General features: G+C 43.5%; 1 protein-coding gene across 1 annotated transcript; it reads right to left on the reverse strand.

Moving 5' to 3' along the window:
* Positions 1-9,629: 9,629 nt before the first annotated feature.
* LOC103554726 (leukocyte immunoglobulin-like receptor subfamily A member 5) lies at positions 9,630-16,559 on the reverse strand. Its single transcript, XM_070558482.1, has 6 exons — positions 16,526-16,559; positions 16,363-16,398; positions 15,916-16,200; positions 15,461-15,766; positions 9,859-9,906; positions 9,630-9,724 (listed from the first exon to the last, which is right to left on the reverse strand). Exons 1-6 carry the CDS (start codon positions 16,557-16,559, stop codon positions 9,630-9,632), a joined length of 804 nt encoding a protein of 267 aa, XP_070414583.1.
* Between the last annotated feature and the right edge of the window lie 1,196 nt (positions 16,560-17,755).

Below are 17,755 nucleotides of genomic sequence, written 5' to 3' on the forward strand. Positions count from 1 at the left end.
GTGGTGAGTGGAGTAGGTCCACACCTGGGATCCTAACCAGTGAACTCAGGCTGCCAAGGTGGAGCACGCAGAACTGTAACCATTTGGCCTTGGGGCCAGCCCCCATATTAGCTATTATACTGATCCATTTTGAGGTCATTTTGGTGTATGCTGTGTTGTGAGAGTCCAACTTCATTCTTTTCTGTGTTTTCTTTTTTAATTCAGTTATCAGACACCATTTGTCAAAGACACCAAGTCTTAGCGATACTGTGTCTGTTTTTCAAGGTGAAGCATCCAGTGAGTTTCCATCTGGGAACAGAATCAAGACAAGCCTGAGTCCAACATCTGGCATCCTCTGCACGCAGCTGTCTTTCCCTGATTCCCCTTCAGTGGGGTCCAAGAAGAGACCAGGCCACCTGAGTATTGTTAAATCTGGAACCAATCCCTGTGTGATCCCTAAACCATGATATGATGGGATTGTCCCCATCTTTGAAAGAACCCCCAAGTCCATACTGGTGTGCTGATCCCAATTCAGATTGTTTGAACAAAATGGTGTCAGAAATTCCAGTGACCATTTAAAAGTTTCATTGGCATGTCAAGTGATACTGGGTAAGGTGTTTTCTCCTCTGATGCCCAGTTTCTCCGCCAGGCAGGGACCACTGTTTGACTGGACTTTGTGAGGCTAATCAGGCAGGTGGTGTATGCGTTTTGAGGCAACCAAACTGCCAAGATGTGACATATTTGCTATAACACATCAACAGCCACTTTGTTGGAAGATCAATGCCTGGTTCAGGCTGTGGATTTCACCCCCTATTTCAGACCCAGCTCACTAAATTGTACGGAAAATAAAGATAGGTTGCAAAATGGAAATCCACTGATTACTAGTATGACAACTGCACTTATGAGTCACCAGATGAAAGTGAAGAGAAACATCACCAGATTTCCAGAAGCCCCTGTGGTTTCCATTTTGAATAAACCTTTCAAAATTACATATATTTAACCACTAAATAGATCATATGAGATTCTTTCTCTTCTTTATTAACTGGATTCATCTTAAGCATTCCTGCCTCATGAAAAATGATGTCTCTTTCTGAACTTTATGCAAAGAGAAGGCCCCACATGCCTCCCTTTGATAATCTTTCATTTACTCCTCACCATGTTTGAAGATTGATATACATTGCTCTTAGTAGATTTAGTCATCCTCAGCCCATCTGTCAGAACACCCCTGTGGGGTCCTCAGTGTGGACAGTGGTCATCCAGGCCCTGGAGATTCCTCAGGGAAGATGCAGGGTCCTGCTTCACTGCAGAGCTCAGATCAGCAGAGACATGTGCTCAACATCTAACTGTACAGTTCAGGTTGAGGTCACTGTGACAATGAGCACAAAGGAGAACTACAGGGAAAAAAGGGAAGGAAACATCACTCCTCTCCTGGCCCTGGGATGTGGGTTTTCTTTCTATCACAGCCCTCTTAATGAACTCTTTTATTTCCTGCATCCACCCCCTTCTCTTTTGGAACAACCCTCTGAATCATTCCTGCCTCCTCAGACCCCTTGTTCCCTTGAGCTCTCTTCCTCATCCTGGGGTCTTATCTTGAGTTTTAGGGAACAATGAGTGGGCTAGTGCTCTGATTTGGGGCACAAAGCTGATTCTTATTTAAAAACTCCTCTGTCATCCACTTCCCATATGAACTTGAGGGTTAACACCCAATATGTGAGCCTCAGTTTCCTCATCTGCAGCATGTTGTCAGGAACCCCACTCAAAGTGGTCGTGGGGTCAGTTATCCTAAACCGCAGGAGGGATTAATCTTGTGAATTTTTAGACCTGATAAAGACATGTGAGGTTTGATACGTGAGAGGATCAAGGTGTCGGACTTCACACTCAGAGTAGATAATTGACTTGTCCACTCTAAAATCCTCATGTGCTCCTAACACTGAGAAATGCTGTTTATAATATTTCTGAAGTATGTAGTGACAGTCAATTGCAGAAAAAGAGAAATGAAATTTCCAAAATAGAAAAGGAACCACAACAAAAAGATACCAAAGCTGAGTGGCCAAAGGTGCCTGGGCCAATCAAGGGGTCATTAGATTGGAGGTTTCCACCTCTGTGTGGACTGGAGAGGGACTCCAGATGCTCACAGGCAGGGAGGGGAGCAGGGCTCAAGGTGAAAGTTCGAAGCTCTGTTGCCCCTTCCAATGCTTGAAGACAGGCACTGGGTTATCTCTGCCCACTGACCCAAGACTGTAGCCAACACTGAGCCATGTTCCCTGTGTATGAGAAAGAGATTCAATACAGTATAGTCCAACATGTGCATCTATTCATGTGTGAGTATGAGACTCATGGTGGAGCCAGCCCGGCTGGACACATCCCTAGTCAGATGCAAAGTTTGGGAAAGTGGATGACACAGGGCGGGGCAGCTGCAACAATCCACCCCTTTCAGCCCTGAAGGTCAGGACAGTCCTGGGAGGAACTCTGTATGGAAAATCAGGTGTGTGGGAGGTGAGCATTGAACAAGAATGGACATCAAACAGGAACCCCAATAGTGATAAATAGTGCTATGAAATACATTCTACAGAATCATTAATGTGGGTTGTCATAGCCAAAGAAATAGAATACTGGAATACGCAAAACTCATTTTAATATGTGTGTTTAGATATCTGAAAAAATATTGACGGAAAAGGAATTCTTGAAAAAACAACAGAGGTTGTATTATAGAAGAATTATAGAAGAACATAGGTTTTAGAAATGAATTTCACAAATACTTAGAGCTAAAAAACAATCCTTTCATTTAACACACTCAAAGTATTATTTTCATCAAGGAGATGTTACAACAGACACCCAATTATGAGGCTGAAATACAATCTTGAGGAAATTTGTAGGATGCAGTGCAGAGAGACTGGAATGAGAAAATTAAGATGCATGGGGACTAGAAAGAGAAGGACATGTATGCTGTGAGTTTCAGGGGAAAGCAGTGAGAATGACGTCTGCAGCAGTCCTAGAGGCAAATGGTGGGCATTTTACAGAAACATAGAAGGAACATGTAAGTGCTGGAGTGCATGGATATATCAATGAAATGTGAGTCTTGATATATCATGGCAAAGTGAAGGAAATTGTTGGAGAAAAGGCATTTCAAAAAATGGCAAAAGGTATGGGAAAAGGATATTCAACAAATTACTTGTGAGTCAAGAATTCTGTACTCACCCAAATTAATACTAATGGACAGGGGTGAAAGGGTTACCAGAGGAGAAATCCACAAATACAAGGAGACCCGGGGCACATCTGACCTGTTTGGACTCCTGTCTCATATGTTAAACTCACCATGTCAGGCTTCATCTTCATGAGGGTTGAGGAGGGCGTTTGGGGTAGATCTTTAACCATCAGAGGTATTTTCCTGTCCTCGCGGTTAGACCATATCCTTTACTTGAAATGAGATAATGTTTTCAAGTATCTTAAAAAAAATGAAGATTGAAAATAAGGCATTTCAAGATATGCAGTTTTAGATATTTTACTGTTTACTTGCTCACTGAAGCAGAGCTAAAGCACGTAATTAAACCAAAAGAACACTACACACAAAATAGAGAAAGCGAGGTGCAAAAGTGAGCAAAAGAGGCAAAACAAATAAACATTGGAAAACTATATTTGTATATACATGCACATGTACATTTATATTCAAGGAAGCTAGAACAAAATATTTGGAATGTTTGTTTATACGTGTGTCTGTGCGAGAGAGAGGGATTTTGAAAGAAGGTAGGTACTAAGGTTCAGCTCACGTGTAATGTCCATCTCTTATCTAAAAGAGAGAGTGATTAAAAAATTATGTACAATTATAAAGGTAAATGCCAATGTTTACAATGGGAGTAATAACCTAAGAATAGAAATACAACGTACAACTCCCAAACTGGTTGATGTAATTATATAAAACAAATAAATCTCAATCAAACCAAAAATGATCTGGAAATTCGATATAAAAGTAACAGAATGCAGGATATCATAATCCATAATGAACCCACACAAATAAAATGGTGGTAATGTTTTAAAATTGTTCATTTCTTACCAAACGTTAAAAGATTAATTGGCCATTTCAAGGATGAGACAAAAACATGCCCCCCAGAATAAAAGAGAGATATATATATAAAGTAAAATCTCATCTAAAACAAAACCATTAAAGAGTATTTTAAATCAATAAAGGAAATATTATTCTTATTGAATAAAATTAGCTGATCCCTACAAATGACCAAAAAAACTGAATGTAAGACAAAAATAATTTTATACGGAAAAATTATCTCATCTTTTAAAAAGATATATTCACTTTGAATACATAGCACTCATAAAGAACATTCATCTAAACACTGTTCATGAAATACATAAAGAATAATTAAATACATAATCAGAGATTCAAACAAATATTTATAAGATAGATTCAGTGGATGAAAGGAAATTTTTTATAAGAATAAATGACACACTTAAAAGCTTGATCTAATGTGTATAAATACTGTAAGGCTCTGCATTACTTATGTGGTGTTTATGTGAAAAAACAAGTAAGTAAATAAAATAAAATGTGATGCGATAAATACAGCGACAAGGAGGGACTACACATAGGTAAGGTCCCTATTGTACCTAAAATATTAAGCACTTAATAGATGAGAAAGCAAGTATTTCTAACTCTTTTCATATTTCCAGAATATGCATTATGTTCTCTGATTATGCTGCAATTTAATTAGTAATCAATGCAAAGAAGATATTATTAAAACACCCATTACTGTATGAAGTTAATAAAATACTAAAATATAAAATACCTGTTTAAGTTTATGAAATATTAAGGAAAAGGAATGACAAAATTATATCATATCAAACCTTGGAGAATATCAGAATTAAAAAAAGCAGACATATAGAGAGCTGTCAGCAGGAGGGCAGAATAACGGTTCCTACAATCATGACCCCACAGAAAAAAAATATTTTAAAATTATTTTATTGAGGTCATATTGGTTTATAACATTTTTAATTTCAGGTGTACATTATTATTTATCACTTTATGTATAGGCTGCATCGTGCTCAATCCCAATAGGCTAGTTTTTGTTCTTCACCATACTTATGTGCCCGTTTACCCCTTTTGTCCCCCCCACACTTCCTTCCCCTCTGGTAACCACTAATCTGTTCTCTTTATTCCTGTGCTTATCTTCCACATATAAGCAAAATTATGTGATGTTTGTTTTTCTCTGTCTGGCTTACTTTGCTTAACATCATACCTCAAGGTCAAACCGTGTTGCTGCAAATAGGACTATTTTGTCTTTTTTAGAGTTGAGTAGAATTCCATTGTGTGTATATATACACAAATATATGTATCTTCTTTATCCATAGAAGGGCACTTTGAGTGCTTCCATGTCTTGGCTATTGTGAGTAATGCTGCAATGAACATATGGTGCATACATCTCTTTAGATTGTTGATTTCAAGTTCTGTGGATAAATACACAGTAGTGGGATAGATAAATCCTATGGTATTTCTATTTTTAAGTTTTTTAGAAGCATCCATACTATTTTCCATAGTATCTTCACCAGTTCGCAATCCCACCACCAGTGTATGAGTGTTCCCCTTTCTCCGTGTCCTCTGCAACATTTGCTATTTTTTGTCTTGGTAATTATAGCCGCTCTGACAAGTGTAAGGTGATATCTCATTGTAGTTTTGATTTGCATTTCCCTAATAATTAGTGATGTTGAATACGTTTTCATGTGTCTGTTGGTCATCTGTATTTTTTCTTTGGAAAAATGTCTGTACATATCTTCTGCCCATTTTTTGATTGGGATGTTTGTTTTTTGTTGTTGAGTTGTATGAGTTTTTTAATATATTTTGGAAATTAAGCCCTTGTCAGATACATGATTAGCAAATATTTTTTGCCAGTTAATGAGTTGTCTTTTAGTTTTGTTCATGGTTTCGTCTGCCTTGAAGAAGCTTTTAAGTCTGATGTAGCCCCATTTGTTTATTTTTTCCTTTGCTAAGTAACATGGTATTTGAAAAGATGCTGCTAAGACTGATGTCAAAGAGTGTACTGTCTATATTTTCTTTTAGGATTTTTATGGTTCCAGGTCTTCCATTCAAGTCTTTAATCTATTTTGAGTTAAGTTTATGTGTGATGTAAGATAATGGCCTACTTTCGTTGTTTTGCACACGGCTGTTCAGTTTTCCCAACTCCAGAAAATGCTGGACAGTACACAATGTGCAATAAATGGATTGCCCTTTGCTCTATGCGTGGCCAGCTTCATGGGTGTTGAGCTATGCAACCAGACAGATCAATGTTCATCTGTAACCATCTTGACATTTGAACATGCAGACCTGCATTTTCATTTTGCACTGTTACTCAAACTATGTAGCCGATCTCAATCACAAGATTTTCTTTTTGTATTTAATTGGCTCATTTTAGTAGTTACCTTGTTGGTATGTCTCAGCTGAGTGGAGTGGAAAATAGGGAATCCTGGGACCAAGGAACTGAGAGTCTAAATTTACAGAAATGAAAGGAGAGGGCAGCTGGGGCAGATTCACCACAGATTTGTGAGTGTGTGCACGTGTGAAATAAGCACTTTTCTCTCTGTCTTCCCATTTACTATCAATCCTTTCACCCACTCATTTTGTCAAAGTACATCTACAAATATCAACTATATTTCATACAATGTACCAAACATGAAAACTAAAATATGTGTATAACTCATATGGATTGTATTCTCTGAGATCCCTATTAGTCTTTTAGATGTGATAGATTCCATATAATTCATTACAAACGATATGTAATTACACATTCTGACATGAGTTACATGGAATAAATCCTTGGAGATGTAGATGAGATAACAGAGGATCATAAATAGTCTGAGCATCATACAAGGTTGACCTCGAGAGGTGAAGTGAAAGGATAGAGCTGAGACATGTGGAGGAGTCTTAGCTGATGTGAACAGGAGTGTTGAGAATTCCAGGAAAAAGCAAGTGTACAGATGAACGCCTCCATTTGGAAGGCATCACGGTTGCTGAGCTCTATGGGGACCGGGTTGTCCTAGAGTCAGGGCTGGGCTGATTTCCCTGCAGTCCACACGATTTCCATTCCAAGAAATACAGGGTAAGCATATGAGAACCCAGGCACTGTCCCAGCCCAGTTGGTCTGGTTCAGTGAAGGTGAGGGAACCAGATAGAATCAGACAGAAAGGATCCATAGTACTTGGCACGTGAGAACCTTAGACATAGGTTTTCTGCAGGAAAGGAGAGCTGCTTCTCTCCCATGACCTTTATTTGATTCCCCCTCAGTTGGGTCCAAAAACAGATCAGACAGCCTAACTGTAGTGCACTCTGGAACTAACCCCAGGGATATAAACCTAAAATACTAGCTGATACGGTTAAACCCCATTTCTGAAATCACTGCAAGGTCCATATTGGTGGGCTCCATCCAAATTCAGATTCGTGGGGCATTATGGGTTCAGGGACTGTCTTTAACCCATTTTAGATTCTTAATTGTGTATAGTCTGGTATTGGCAAAAGTGTTTGTCCAGAGGACCGGTTTCTCAACTGGAAACTGGCTTGCTATCTGAATGGATGCAGATGAGGCTGATAAGGCAGGAGAGATCAAGTTTTGAGGAAAACACAATGCCAACATGTGAAATATTTGTTGTAACTGATCAGCAGCCACTTAGCTAAGAATTAGTCACCTGTGTAGGATGTGGCTCTCACCACCCTACTTCAACCCAACTCACTCAGTAGCACAGAAAATAAACATTCTTTATAGAATAAAAAGGCACTGTCCAGCAGCAATTACAAGTGGACTTATGAGTCATCAAATGAAAGTCAACAGAACATTGTCAGTATTCCAGAAGATTCTGTGGTTTCCATCTTGAACTAAATCATCCAGCATCACCTTATTTGTAACCACCTTCATGGATTTCATAGAACGTTTTTCCTTCCTTTGCTTGCTGTGTTTATTTTAGGTACACATTCTTAAATAATACATGATGTTTTCTTTTTAACTTTGGGTAAAGGGGCAATCCTAAACATATAGCGTTTTAGTCTTATTACATTTATTCATCGTCATGTTTGAAGGTGAATACATAGGACAATTCAGAATTTTAGTTGGTGCTTGTTCAGTGGCACATAATTTTTGATTTTCTACACAGAACACCGAAATCTCTCTTTTTTTGGTGCATGTAATCTTAAAATGATTTTGGTTAATATGAATAACTCCCTTGTCAATGTCCTTGTGAGTAGATCCTGGTGCGTATGGACACATTTTCTCTAAGGTACATACTTTCAGATCATAGCTGTGTGTCTCTTACTTTAACTATGTAAGCATCATCTACTCTCTGAATTGATGGATGTACTTTGCACTCGTACAAGGAATGACTTAGAATTCTGTGTGCTCACTATTCTCTCTCACAACTGATTTTACCATTTTTCTATTTGCATCTCATGTGGGTATGCTTGAAATTTGGCCTTGTGATTTCACTGAAACTGCCACAACACTGAAGTAGGAATGATTATTACACATAAAATACAAGGAAACCAAAGAGCATGTTGGAGCTATCAGGGTGGAATTCAAGGTGTCCTGTTGGCTTGGACTGTTTTGTGAATGTCAATTCCGTGGTCATTTCCAAACCATGTGTCAGGGTCCCCACATTGGCACCTGGAAGTTGGCCATGAAGGGAGTATATACACCAGAGAAAATGGACAGTGCCTTGAATCAGTGTTGCTTTTTTTTTTTTAAAGATTGGCACCTGAGCTAACAACTGTTGCTAATCTTCTTTCTTTCCCCACTTTTTCTCCCCAAATCCCCCCAGTACACAGTTGTATATTTTAGCTGTGTGTCTTTCTAGTTGTGGCATGTGGGAAGCCACCTCAGCATGGCCTAACGAGTGGTGCCATGTCCACACCCAGTATCTGAACCAGTGAAAGCCTGGGCCGCCGAAGCTGAGCGCAGGAACTTAACCACTCGGCCACAGGGTTGGCCCCTGAATCAGTGTTTTTAACAATGAGTTTTTCAGGGACAGTAAGAACAGCGTTGTCACTTCAAACAGCAATGTCCTGAATCCAAGTGATGATATTTCTGAAGAAACTACACAGGCAGCATCTGATGAAACGTGAAGCGCTCATGGAGTCCAGAGAGGGGGTTACAGTTTCATTTTGGATTTATCTCTTTCAGGCTGGATCTTTCTTGTGACAATTTATTGATTTATTAAAATACACTGCATAGTTTGAATGAAGAGATGGATACTCTTTAATACACATCAAGGTATATTGTAATTACAAACAAAGAAAAATGATTACATGAAAGTGTACCAGTGCAGGAAAGGATGAATAGGTGTGGATACAAATCTGCCACATGGGACATACGCTAATTTCACAGAAAGTGGGAAAGATAGGAGCCAGTCAAAATAATTCAACAGTGATGAGGAAGGAAAGTTCCACAGTCTAATGGCAGAAGAGCCCAGATATTGACACTTCATGTGAACAATAATTCCTCCACCTTGCAATGACTTGCAGACAGTTCACACAGCATATGCCCCATATGATCTTGCGGAACCTCCTGGGCACATGAAATTTATTTCCAAGACTCTACCACTGAGTGATGCAGTGTTCTCTCTTGTGTTTACCTCCAGGCTACATCTTGGGGTCTTGTCTGGCTTTGTCAAACCTGAAATAGCAGAATCCCGAGGACCGCCAGGATGAAGCCAGCCACGCCCATCCGGATGAGATTCTCCACTGTGTAGTCTTGGGGGTGTGGACAAAGAGGTCACAGAGGTTAGGGCAGACCAAAATCACCCCAGCATCCCTTGATGTCCTCCCAGAGAGCCTGCCTCCCCTTGAAAGAACGTCATGCTCTGAGCCCAGCTCCACAATTGAGAATTTCTCCCATCAACAACTCTTCGAGTCCGACCTGTTTTGTGATGGGCTGATAGTGTCAGCTGTTTCTAAGAATCAGAAAAATGTGGGGGTGGATGAGGAGTTGATGGGACTCAAGCCTTCTCCCCTGGCTTCTGTGGTCTTATAATTCCCTCTGTTTCTCATGACATAACTGCTATGCAGTCCCTCAATGAATCTTTTCTCTGCTGTGGAAAGATTCCCTCTGTTTTCGTTGGATTCTTTTCAGTCTCCCTTTGTTTTTAGTATTTAGACTTTGCTTCTGAGTCACTTTTGGAACAAAGTCTGAACGTTCCCCAAGAGCTAAAGATTGTTGAGAAAAATAGTCTCCTGATAGAGAAATACTTCAATATTTGTATGCTCTTTATTCATTCTGGGATATGGATCATGTAAGTGAACTCTTCTAGATATCAGAACTTCTGTTTATTCAATAACTGAGGACCCAGGATCCATGGATGAGGCCTTGGTCATACATATATGAGAGTAAGAGGGAAAATACAACCCATACAGTTTAGTTGGGGTAATTACACGAATAAATTAGGTAAGAAGGACGTAGGTCTGTTCTGAACAGAGTCACAATGAAAGTCACACTTGGAGACAAAATTTAAGCTGATTCCTGAATAGGAGAAGGAGCCTGAGAGGAGCCACATGAAGACCCAGATGAGGTCCATCAGAGGCTGTAAGAAGAGCGGGTCCCAACAGAGATCTCAGTCTGCTCTTCAATAAGGAAGAAGTCACATCTGTGGGATGTAGGGAGGATCCAAGGGGAAGGGAAACCTGAGATTAGGGGGCTCGTTGCATTCGAGACAGGCCAAAATGAAGGATAGATGAGGGAGAGTGCATCATTTTTATCATCTCTTTCTCTCTCTCATGCACAAGTGCATTCTCTCTCTCACTCGAAGAACTCTGGAAACCAGTATAATATTTCAGAAAAAAGGCTACTCATTTAATTGTATCTTTTAAATATTTCATGCTAAAATGCTGGATAAGAAAGTGGGTTGCAGGAATGTGTGAATTTCCCAGCTTCTTTGAAATTAAATTCACGTCATGATTAATGGCACTCCATAAACACTAAATAAAAGAAAAATAAGAGAGAACCTCTACCCTCTCCATATCCAATATCCAGAACCAAGGAAGTCCACAGTTCTGGTCTTCAAAGCCTTAAAGGAACAGAGAAAGTCAGTGGTATTGTAAAATTGGGGGAGCACAAATAAATAGGTAATCCTGCAAAGCTTGTTTAACCAGTTTTAACATAAATAACAAAAAGACAGAAAATAATAGATAATCAATTCTAATTATACATCTCGCTGTAAAAATTCTAAATAAGCTTATGCAGGTCAGAAAGTATGAATGAACAATAAACGTCCTTCAGTGGGGCTACTATCCCAATGTTTGATACTAAAGTCTTTGAAATGCATCTCACCAGGGCTAAAATTCAAGAGAAAAAATTCAGAAGATGTACAAAAGTCCAGAAAAAAATTCCAAGCTTCAAATGAGAAAATAATAATTTTTTCCTAAAAAGTACTGAATGTAGCACAAAAATGCACGAACTTGAATAGGTCAATAGTGTTTTATATATATGTATATATGTGTGTTTGTGTGTGTACTATAGATTTTTTTTTTACGTGTTTGACATAAAATGATTTGGACTAAAAGTGAAGATGTTTTCTTAAAATGACACTGAGGTACATCTTAACATTTTACTTAGTCAACATTGTCATATGGTATTTGATGCAAATAAAATGGGTCACAATCTGGAATTAAAGAAGACAAATTTCAATTTTCTTGAAGTTGATACAATTATAACAAGTAAATTGGAGAAGGTTAATTGAAAACAGTTTGTGAGGTAGAGAATTTGTAGTAAGCTAATAGGATATAAATTAATATACTCAAGGCAGTATCATTATTGTCTGTACTTAACTATAATTTATACCTTATAAAGAAATAAAAAATCTTATTTATAAATTGTCTTTGAACAATTCTTAAGCTATGAGTGTAGACAATTTTATGAACAAAACTTCAAAATATGACTGAAGCCACTAATAAACTTCCCTTTTAAGCATCTTTATAAGAAACCTTCATCATAATAAGAAACTATTCTCCGTAATTCATGTATAAATTTAATCTAATCCCAATGAAAATAGGAACAGATTTGTCTATTTTTAAGTCGAAAACCTTTATAACTGAAATTTGTAAATTTATATAGGCCGTGATTGTTATAAAAGTTCTCAGAGAAAGAGAGAGCAATGATAGAGAAGTGTGCACAGAGAATGCAGAGTAGATATGAGCTGCACACAGAGGTGCTGTACAGCAATCCCCTAAGTGACCCCAGTGAGCTGTGCACGATCCCTCCTTAGTCTCAGATGTGCTCTGAGGGGCTAGAGGCCGCCAGGTGAGCACAGGTGGGCCATGCAGACTGGTATCCACGGGCGGGCATGCTTCTCTCTATAGGAGAGTATCTCGTGTGGGTTCCACCTGCACCCACAGCAGATCCTAACTTGGCCCAAGCAGCCTCCTTCCCTGGTCTCAGAGGGCTCAGGGGCCCCCTTGTGTGTGGGTGAAGGGCTCTATCTGAGAGTGTCACGGAAATGAGAAGTAAGAGCTGCCAAACGAATGTCCCTCTGTCCTCTCTCCAACTCCCCCAGCCTGTCCCCTCCATCAGCCCAGCATCGTCCCTGGATCCCAAGTCAGGCCCGGACACCAAATGCTGCAAACCTGCCCCTCTCCTTCTACTCCACACATCCTCCAAAAGTGATTAATGGCCTGGGAACCAAGTGATCTGACAAGGGGAAGTGGCTTTTGGTAGAAAAGCCCACAGTTTTTTTGTGGGAGGAAGAGGGCCGAGCTGCTAAATCAATGGGGATTCCAAATCTTTGCAGTCTCCACAATACTGTGTCTTCCTCTTGCTAAGCTGAGACTCCAGGCCTGATGGATAAAAGTCACACGCACCCGCCCCCTGTCTCCCTCAGCTTTTCAGTCCTGACAAGGTCAGAGTCACTGGGAGAAGCAGGACAGGCCCAGAGAGCGCTGGACCACAAGCAGGTCTATGATGAGCTGCTTCCCAAATGTCTCAGAAGATCAGAAATGAAAGGGCCTCTGGAGGTCATGGCCAGGCAGCTGCCCCTTATTCAGATGGGGAAAGGCTTTCTCAGAAGTTCAAGCTCCCAGGAGAGCTGAGCCCACACAGACTCAGCCTCACCTCCCGGGGGTCTCTCCCACCCCAACTCCTAGACTGTGCGCCTCTGTGGGATCTCCTCCTGCTTGTGGCTCCTGGTGAGTAGTGATGCTGTTGGTCTGAGATGGAGACACCAGGAAGTCAGTGGGTGGGGGCTTCTGTCTTGCAAGTTTAGTGTCATTTCATTTTCTCTTAGGATCAGCAGTCTCATTCCATCCTTCTCCCTTGCTCATCCCTGTCTGAGACTGCAGGGATGGGTGTCCCAGGGGAGGGAGGTTCCCACCTATTTCCACCCTTACATAGGCTAAAGCCTCCTGTGCGGAACCTATTCTATCGTGTCTCACATTGTGGACAGGGCCCAGAGAAGATCTTCTGAGCTCAGAGAGGACAGGGACAGAGGTTGTTCACCTGAGAGCAGGAGCTCTGGGACCAGGAACCTGTCCAAACTCACCATCTCAGGAGGCACTGAGACCCTCTCACTGGATCCCACTCCACATATAGTAAACCACGATGGGGGCTGAGAAGGGGTGGCTGCTGTTCTTCCTGCTCCAGCTCAGCTGCCCCTCCCCCAGCCTTGGCCCCCAACACCTCCCTCTGCCATGACCACCACACTCATCATCCTCCCAACCTCAGAGCTCCTGGAGGCCTGTGGTCCCCCGGCATCCCTGCCCGATTTGCAGCCCCCCTGGGACACAAGCCTGTCCTTGAGTATCTGAGGGTCATCACATCCTCTGAGAGACTCTCAGAACTCCCTGGGTTGGTCTGTGCTTCCTATGAGCAAAAGGGGCTTCAGTGACTCACCAGTGGTTGAGATGGGCCCTGGGGGTGAGAGGCTTCAGCTGACCCTGAACTCCCCACTTCACTCAAACTGTTGTCCTCCATCTGCCCTGTGGCCCCCAAGACCCTCCTTCAGCCCACTAGGCACCTTCTATATCCTGGTGAGAGGGAAGGAGGTGGGCAGGGGTGGGAGGGCCTCTGAGGGGCAGATCCCCTCTGGAAGAGCCCCCCTCTCTCCCATCACAGCCCAGAGATCTCTGGAGGACAGAGCCCCAAATATATCATAGGGACAGTGGGAACATGGCTGGTGCTCCTCACCTGAGACTCGGAGCTCCAGGGGGTCACTGGGCAGTGACAACAGGTAGGAGAAGGTGCTGTCTGAGCCATAGCACCTGTAGGTCCCCTCGTGGTCTGAGGTCACAGGGCCAAAGCTGAAGTTGGCCTGAAAGGGGGCAGCCGTGTCCTGTAGAACAAGGTGCTGGGGAGGAGCAGGTGACCCCTCCTTGGATAGATGGAAGGTATCCATCCAGATCTCAGAGCGGCACTGCAGGGTCACGTTCTCTCCCCAGGACACTGAGGGCGCTGGCTGGGCCAAGAGGGAGAGTTTCTCATACATTCCTGAGGTAAGGGAAGGTTGTAGTGTGTAGATAGCAGTGACCTCCCCACAGGCCCTTGACTCAGAGCTCAGGGACCACCGTCCTCTCTTCAGGGACTCTGTCTGTGAATCCCTCTCAGTGCCTCTCCGTCCCTCTGGGTGGGTCTCTTTTATCTCCTCACCTCTCACTCTCCCCTTCTCGCTCCCTTTTGCTGGACCACTGCTCTATCCCAGCCTCTGTTCTAGGACCTCTCCCTGGACCCCATCACCATCAGGGGGACCCTGGGCCCACCACCCTAATCAAACAATCAGGACATGAGGCTCCTCAAATGTGATCAGGATGTCCAGATGGTACTGGGAGCCAACCACACATATGACTTGACTCCATGGGGGGCAGTCGGTCCTCAGAGCCTCCTGGGGATCAGGATGGAGGTGAGGGGAGCTACTTCTCCACACTTCAGCCTGGCTGCCCCTCCCCCTGGCTGGGCTCCAACATCTCCCTCTGCCGTGACCACGCCACCACCGTCCACCAGTCTCAGATCCCTGGAGCCCTGTGGACCCTCCATCTCTGCCGGACTCCCAGCCCCCTGGAGACAAGCTGTGCTGAGAGAGGAGCTAGGAGTCAGATCAGCTGAGTCTCAAGAGACAGGCCTGGAGAAACTGAACTCTCTGGGCAGAGGCCCCTGTGACTCACCAGCCATTAAGTTGTGTTCTGTGGGTGGGGAGGTGGGGTCCCCAGAGGGTCCTGGGAGAAAGGACAAGAGGAGATGAGGGGCTGGATGTTCCCCCAGAGACCTTGTCTCTGCTCACACTTTTCTCCTTTATCTTCCCTGTGGTCCCCAAGGCTCTCCCTCCACCCACCTGGAGAATTCTGGTGATGGGGACGTGGGAAGGGTCATGCATGGGAGGGCTCTGTTTCCTTCCCACACTCTGAGGGGCAGATCACCCTCTGTGAACCTCCCTCAGTGCCCCCTCGATCCCATCCCAACTTAGAGGTCTCTGGGGGCCAGGGCCCTGAGCTGACTGACTCAGAAAGGACAGGGTGAAGGGCCCTCACCTGAGACCATAAGCTCCAGAGGCTCGCTGGGTTCTGACCACACCTGGGGTTTGTTGCTGTAATAGCTGTAGCATCTGAATATCCAGCTGTGGATGGGGGACATGGGGCCCACAAGGAAGAGGGCCTGGAACTGCCCTTTGAGTTGTTGTGAGTTCTGAGTCCAGGACAACTTGTGTTCTCCTTCCTTAGTGAGAATGAATCTGTCAAATCCCCACCATGAGCCACACTGGAGGGTCACGTTCCCTCCTGAGGTCACCACAGGGCTCGGCAGGTCTGAGAGGGTGGGTTTGCTGTAGGATCCTAGGAGAGGAGGAGTCAGAGTGTTAAATGGGGCTGCCACCTCCCTCATATCCCCCCAGGGCTGGGCTGTGAGAGGAGAGACAACCCTGAGAGCAGACCCCCTTCCTGAGGGCAGAGCCTGAGGCTGAGACCCCTGAGTGTCCTCTCACCTGTCACCACCAGATCAAATGGATCACTGGGCTTTGACCAATCTGTGGATCTTCGATAGTAACAGCGATACCTTCCTGCGTAGATGTCTGTCATATGAGGGGTGGAGAACCTGGCCTTGTCCCTGGGCCCCCGTGGGCTCTGTCTGTCCCAGGGAGATAGGCTTCCCTCTTTCTCCAGACGGTACTCTTGGGCTCTCAGGGGCCCCTGACACCAGACGGTCACAGGCCTCCCCCAGTGGATCACAGATCCTGGCTCAGCCCCGATGGTGGGTTTGGGGAGGGTCCCTGCAAAGAAATCAGAGGCTGGATTCCAAAATCCTCATCCTTCCAGCTCAACTCATGGCTTCTCTTGGTTTTATACCCATCATCCCAGAATCACTGCCTTGCTGCTGAGTGCTCAGGGGCTGAAGTAAGAGATGGGGACATGGCAGCCTGAAGATAACTCACCTGCCTGCACCTGGTTCCTTGTGCCCAGACTCAGCCCTGGAAGACAGCCCTTGTGAGAGTTGCACCCAGATGTCTGGGTCGATTCTTTTCCCATCAGCGCCCCAGTCCACTCGAGCCTCCCCATCCCCTCCTTCTGTCCCCCTTCCCGTTCTCCACAACTGACCGAGCCAGACAAGAGCGGAGAGGATAGAAACCATGGCGCCTGCTTTGAGTGCTTCCGCTGTGCAGATGGAGGAGACCAGGGACCCGAGGGACAGAGAGGCTCACAGGATGTGGCAAGTCAGGGGCTGCTGCCACCCCTTCACGTCCCCACAGGTGTGGACCAATAGGAAGAGGGTGGCCCCTCTCTGGGCCTGGGTTTGCTTTTCTCCAGAGTAGGTGCTCAGGAGGACTCCAGGCCCTCCGGAGACATCTCTGCTCAGAGTTGAGGACTCATCTGATTCCCAAGACTCTTCTCCTTGGCGTGAATGCCCCTCACGGAGGATGGGGACCCAAGTTCTTGTCCTGAGCCAACTTCTGATAGGCTGGCTCTCAATAGGACCCACCACATGTTTCCTCAGTGCCTCTACAAGTGGAATTTACATTCTGTCTTTGGCCAGTCTATAAACAAATATTTATTGAGCTCCTACTATGCATGAGGCATCGGTGCCGGACACCAAAACTACATCTGTGATCCGGGTAAACCCATTTGCTGTATTTTGAGGACTCAAATGAACAGAACATGGATATTCAAAGGCTAATATTGTAATTAATTTGTTGGCAAAGGAGAAATATGGAGAAACATGGAAGAACTAGAGATCACGACTAGACTATGGTTGAGGGAATATCTGTTTGAGAAGGGGTAGACCTATGGGATGGGACACCCATGAGACAGTCCAGAGATGAAAGGACCCTAGAGACATGGGGAATGTCTGAACAGGAGAGAGAGAGAGGGGAAGGTGGTGTCCAGTGATGCCAGGTGCTGTCGACCATGTGAAGACGTTGGGTTGTATTTTTAAGAGAAAAAGAATATATCAACAGTGACTTATTTTAGCAAACTTTTATGAGTCTTCTTAGCTGCTATGTAGCAAATAAATAAAAGTAAATAAACAATAATGGTTGAAGTCCAATTACTCCAATATTGTTGTGTCAAACTGTGTTGTTTTTTAAATTTTTAAAAAATTTTTGTTTACTTATTTATTTATTTGAGATTCATAATAGTTTACATCATTTGAAATTTCAGTTGTATATTATTTCTTGTCTGTCACCACATAGGTGCTTCCCTATCTCACTTATATGTGGAATATAAACAAACACATGGACAAGGAAAATAGTTCAGTGGTTACCAGGAGAAGGGGGTGGAAGGTGGACACAGGGGGTGAAGAGCAAACAGTATTGTTAATGATTTATGTGG

The sequence above is a fragment of the Equus przewalskii genome, chromosome 9 (assembly GCF_037783145.1).
Source record: "Equus przewalskii isolate Varuska chromosome 9, EquPr2, whole genome shotgun sequence".
In the NCBI taxonomy this organism is placed as follows: Eukaryota; Metazoa; Chordata; class Mammalia; order Perissodactyla; family Equidae; genus Equus; species Equus przewalskii.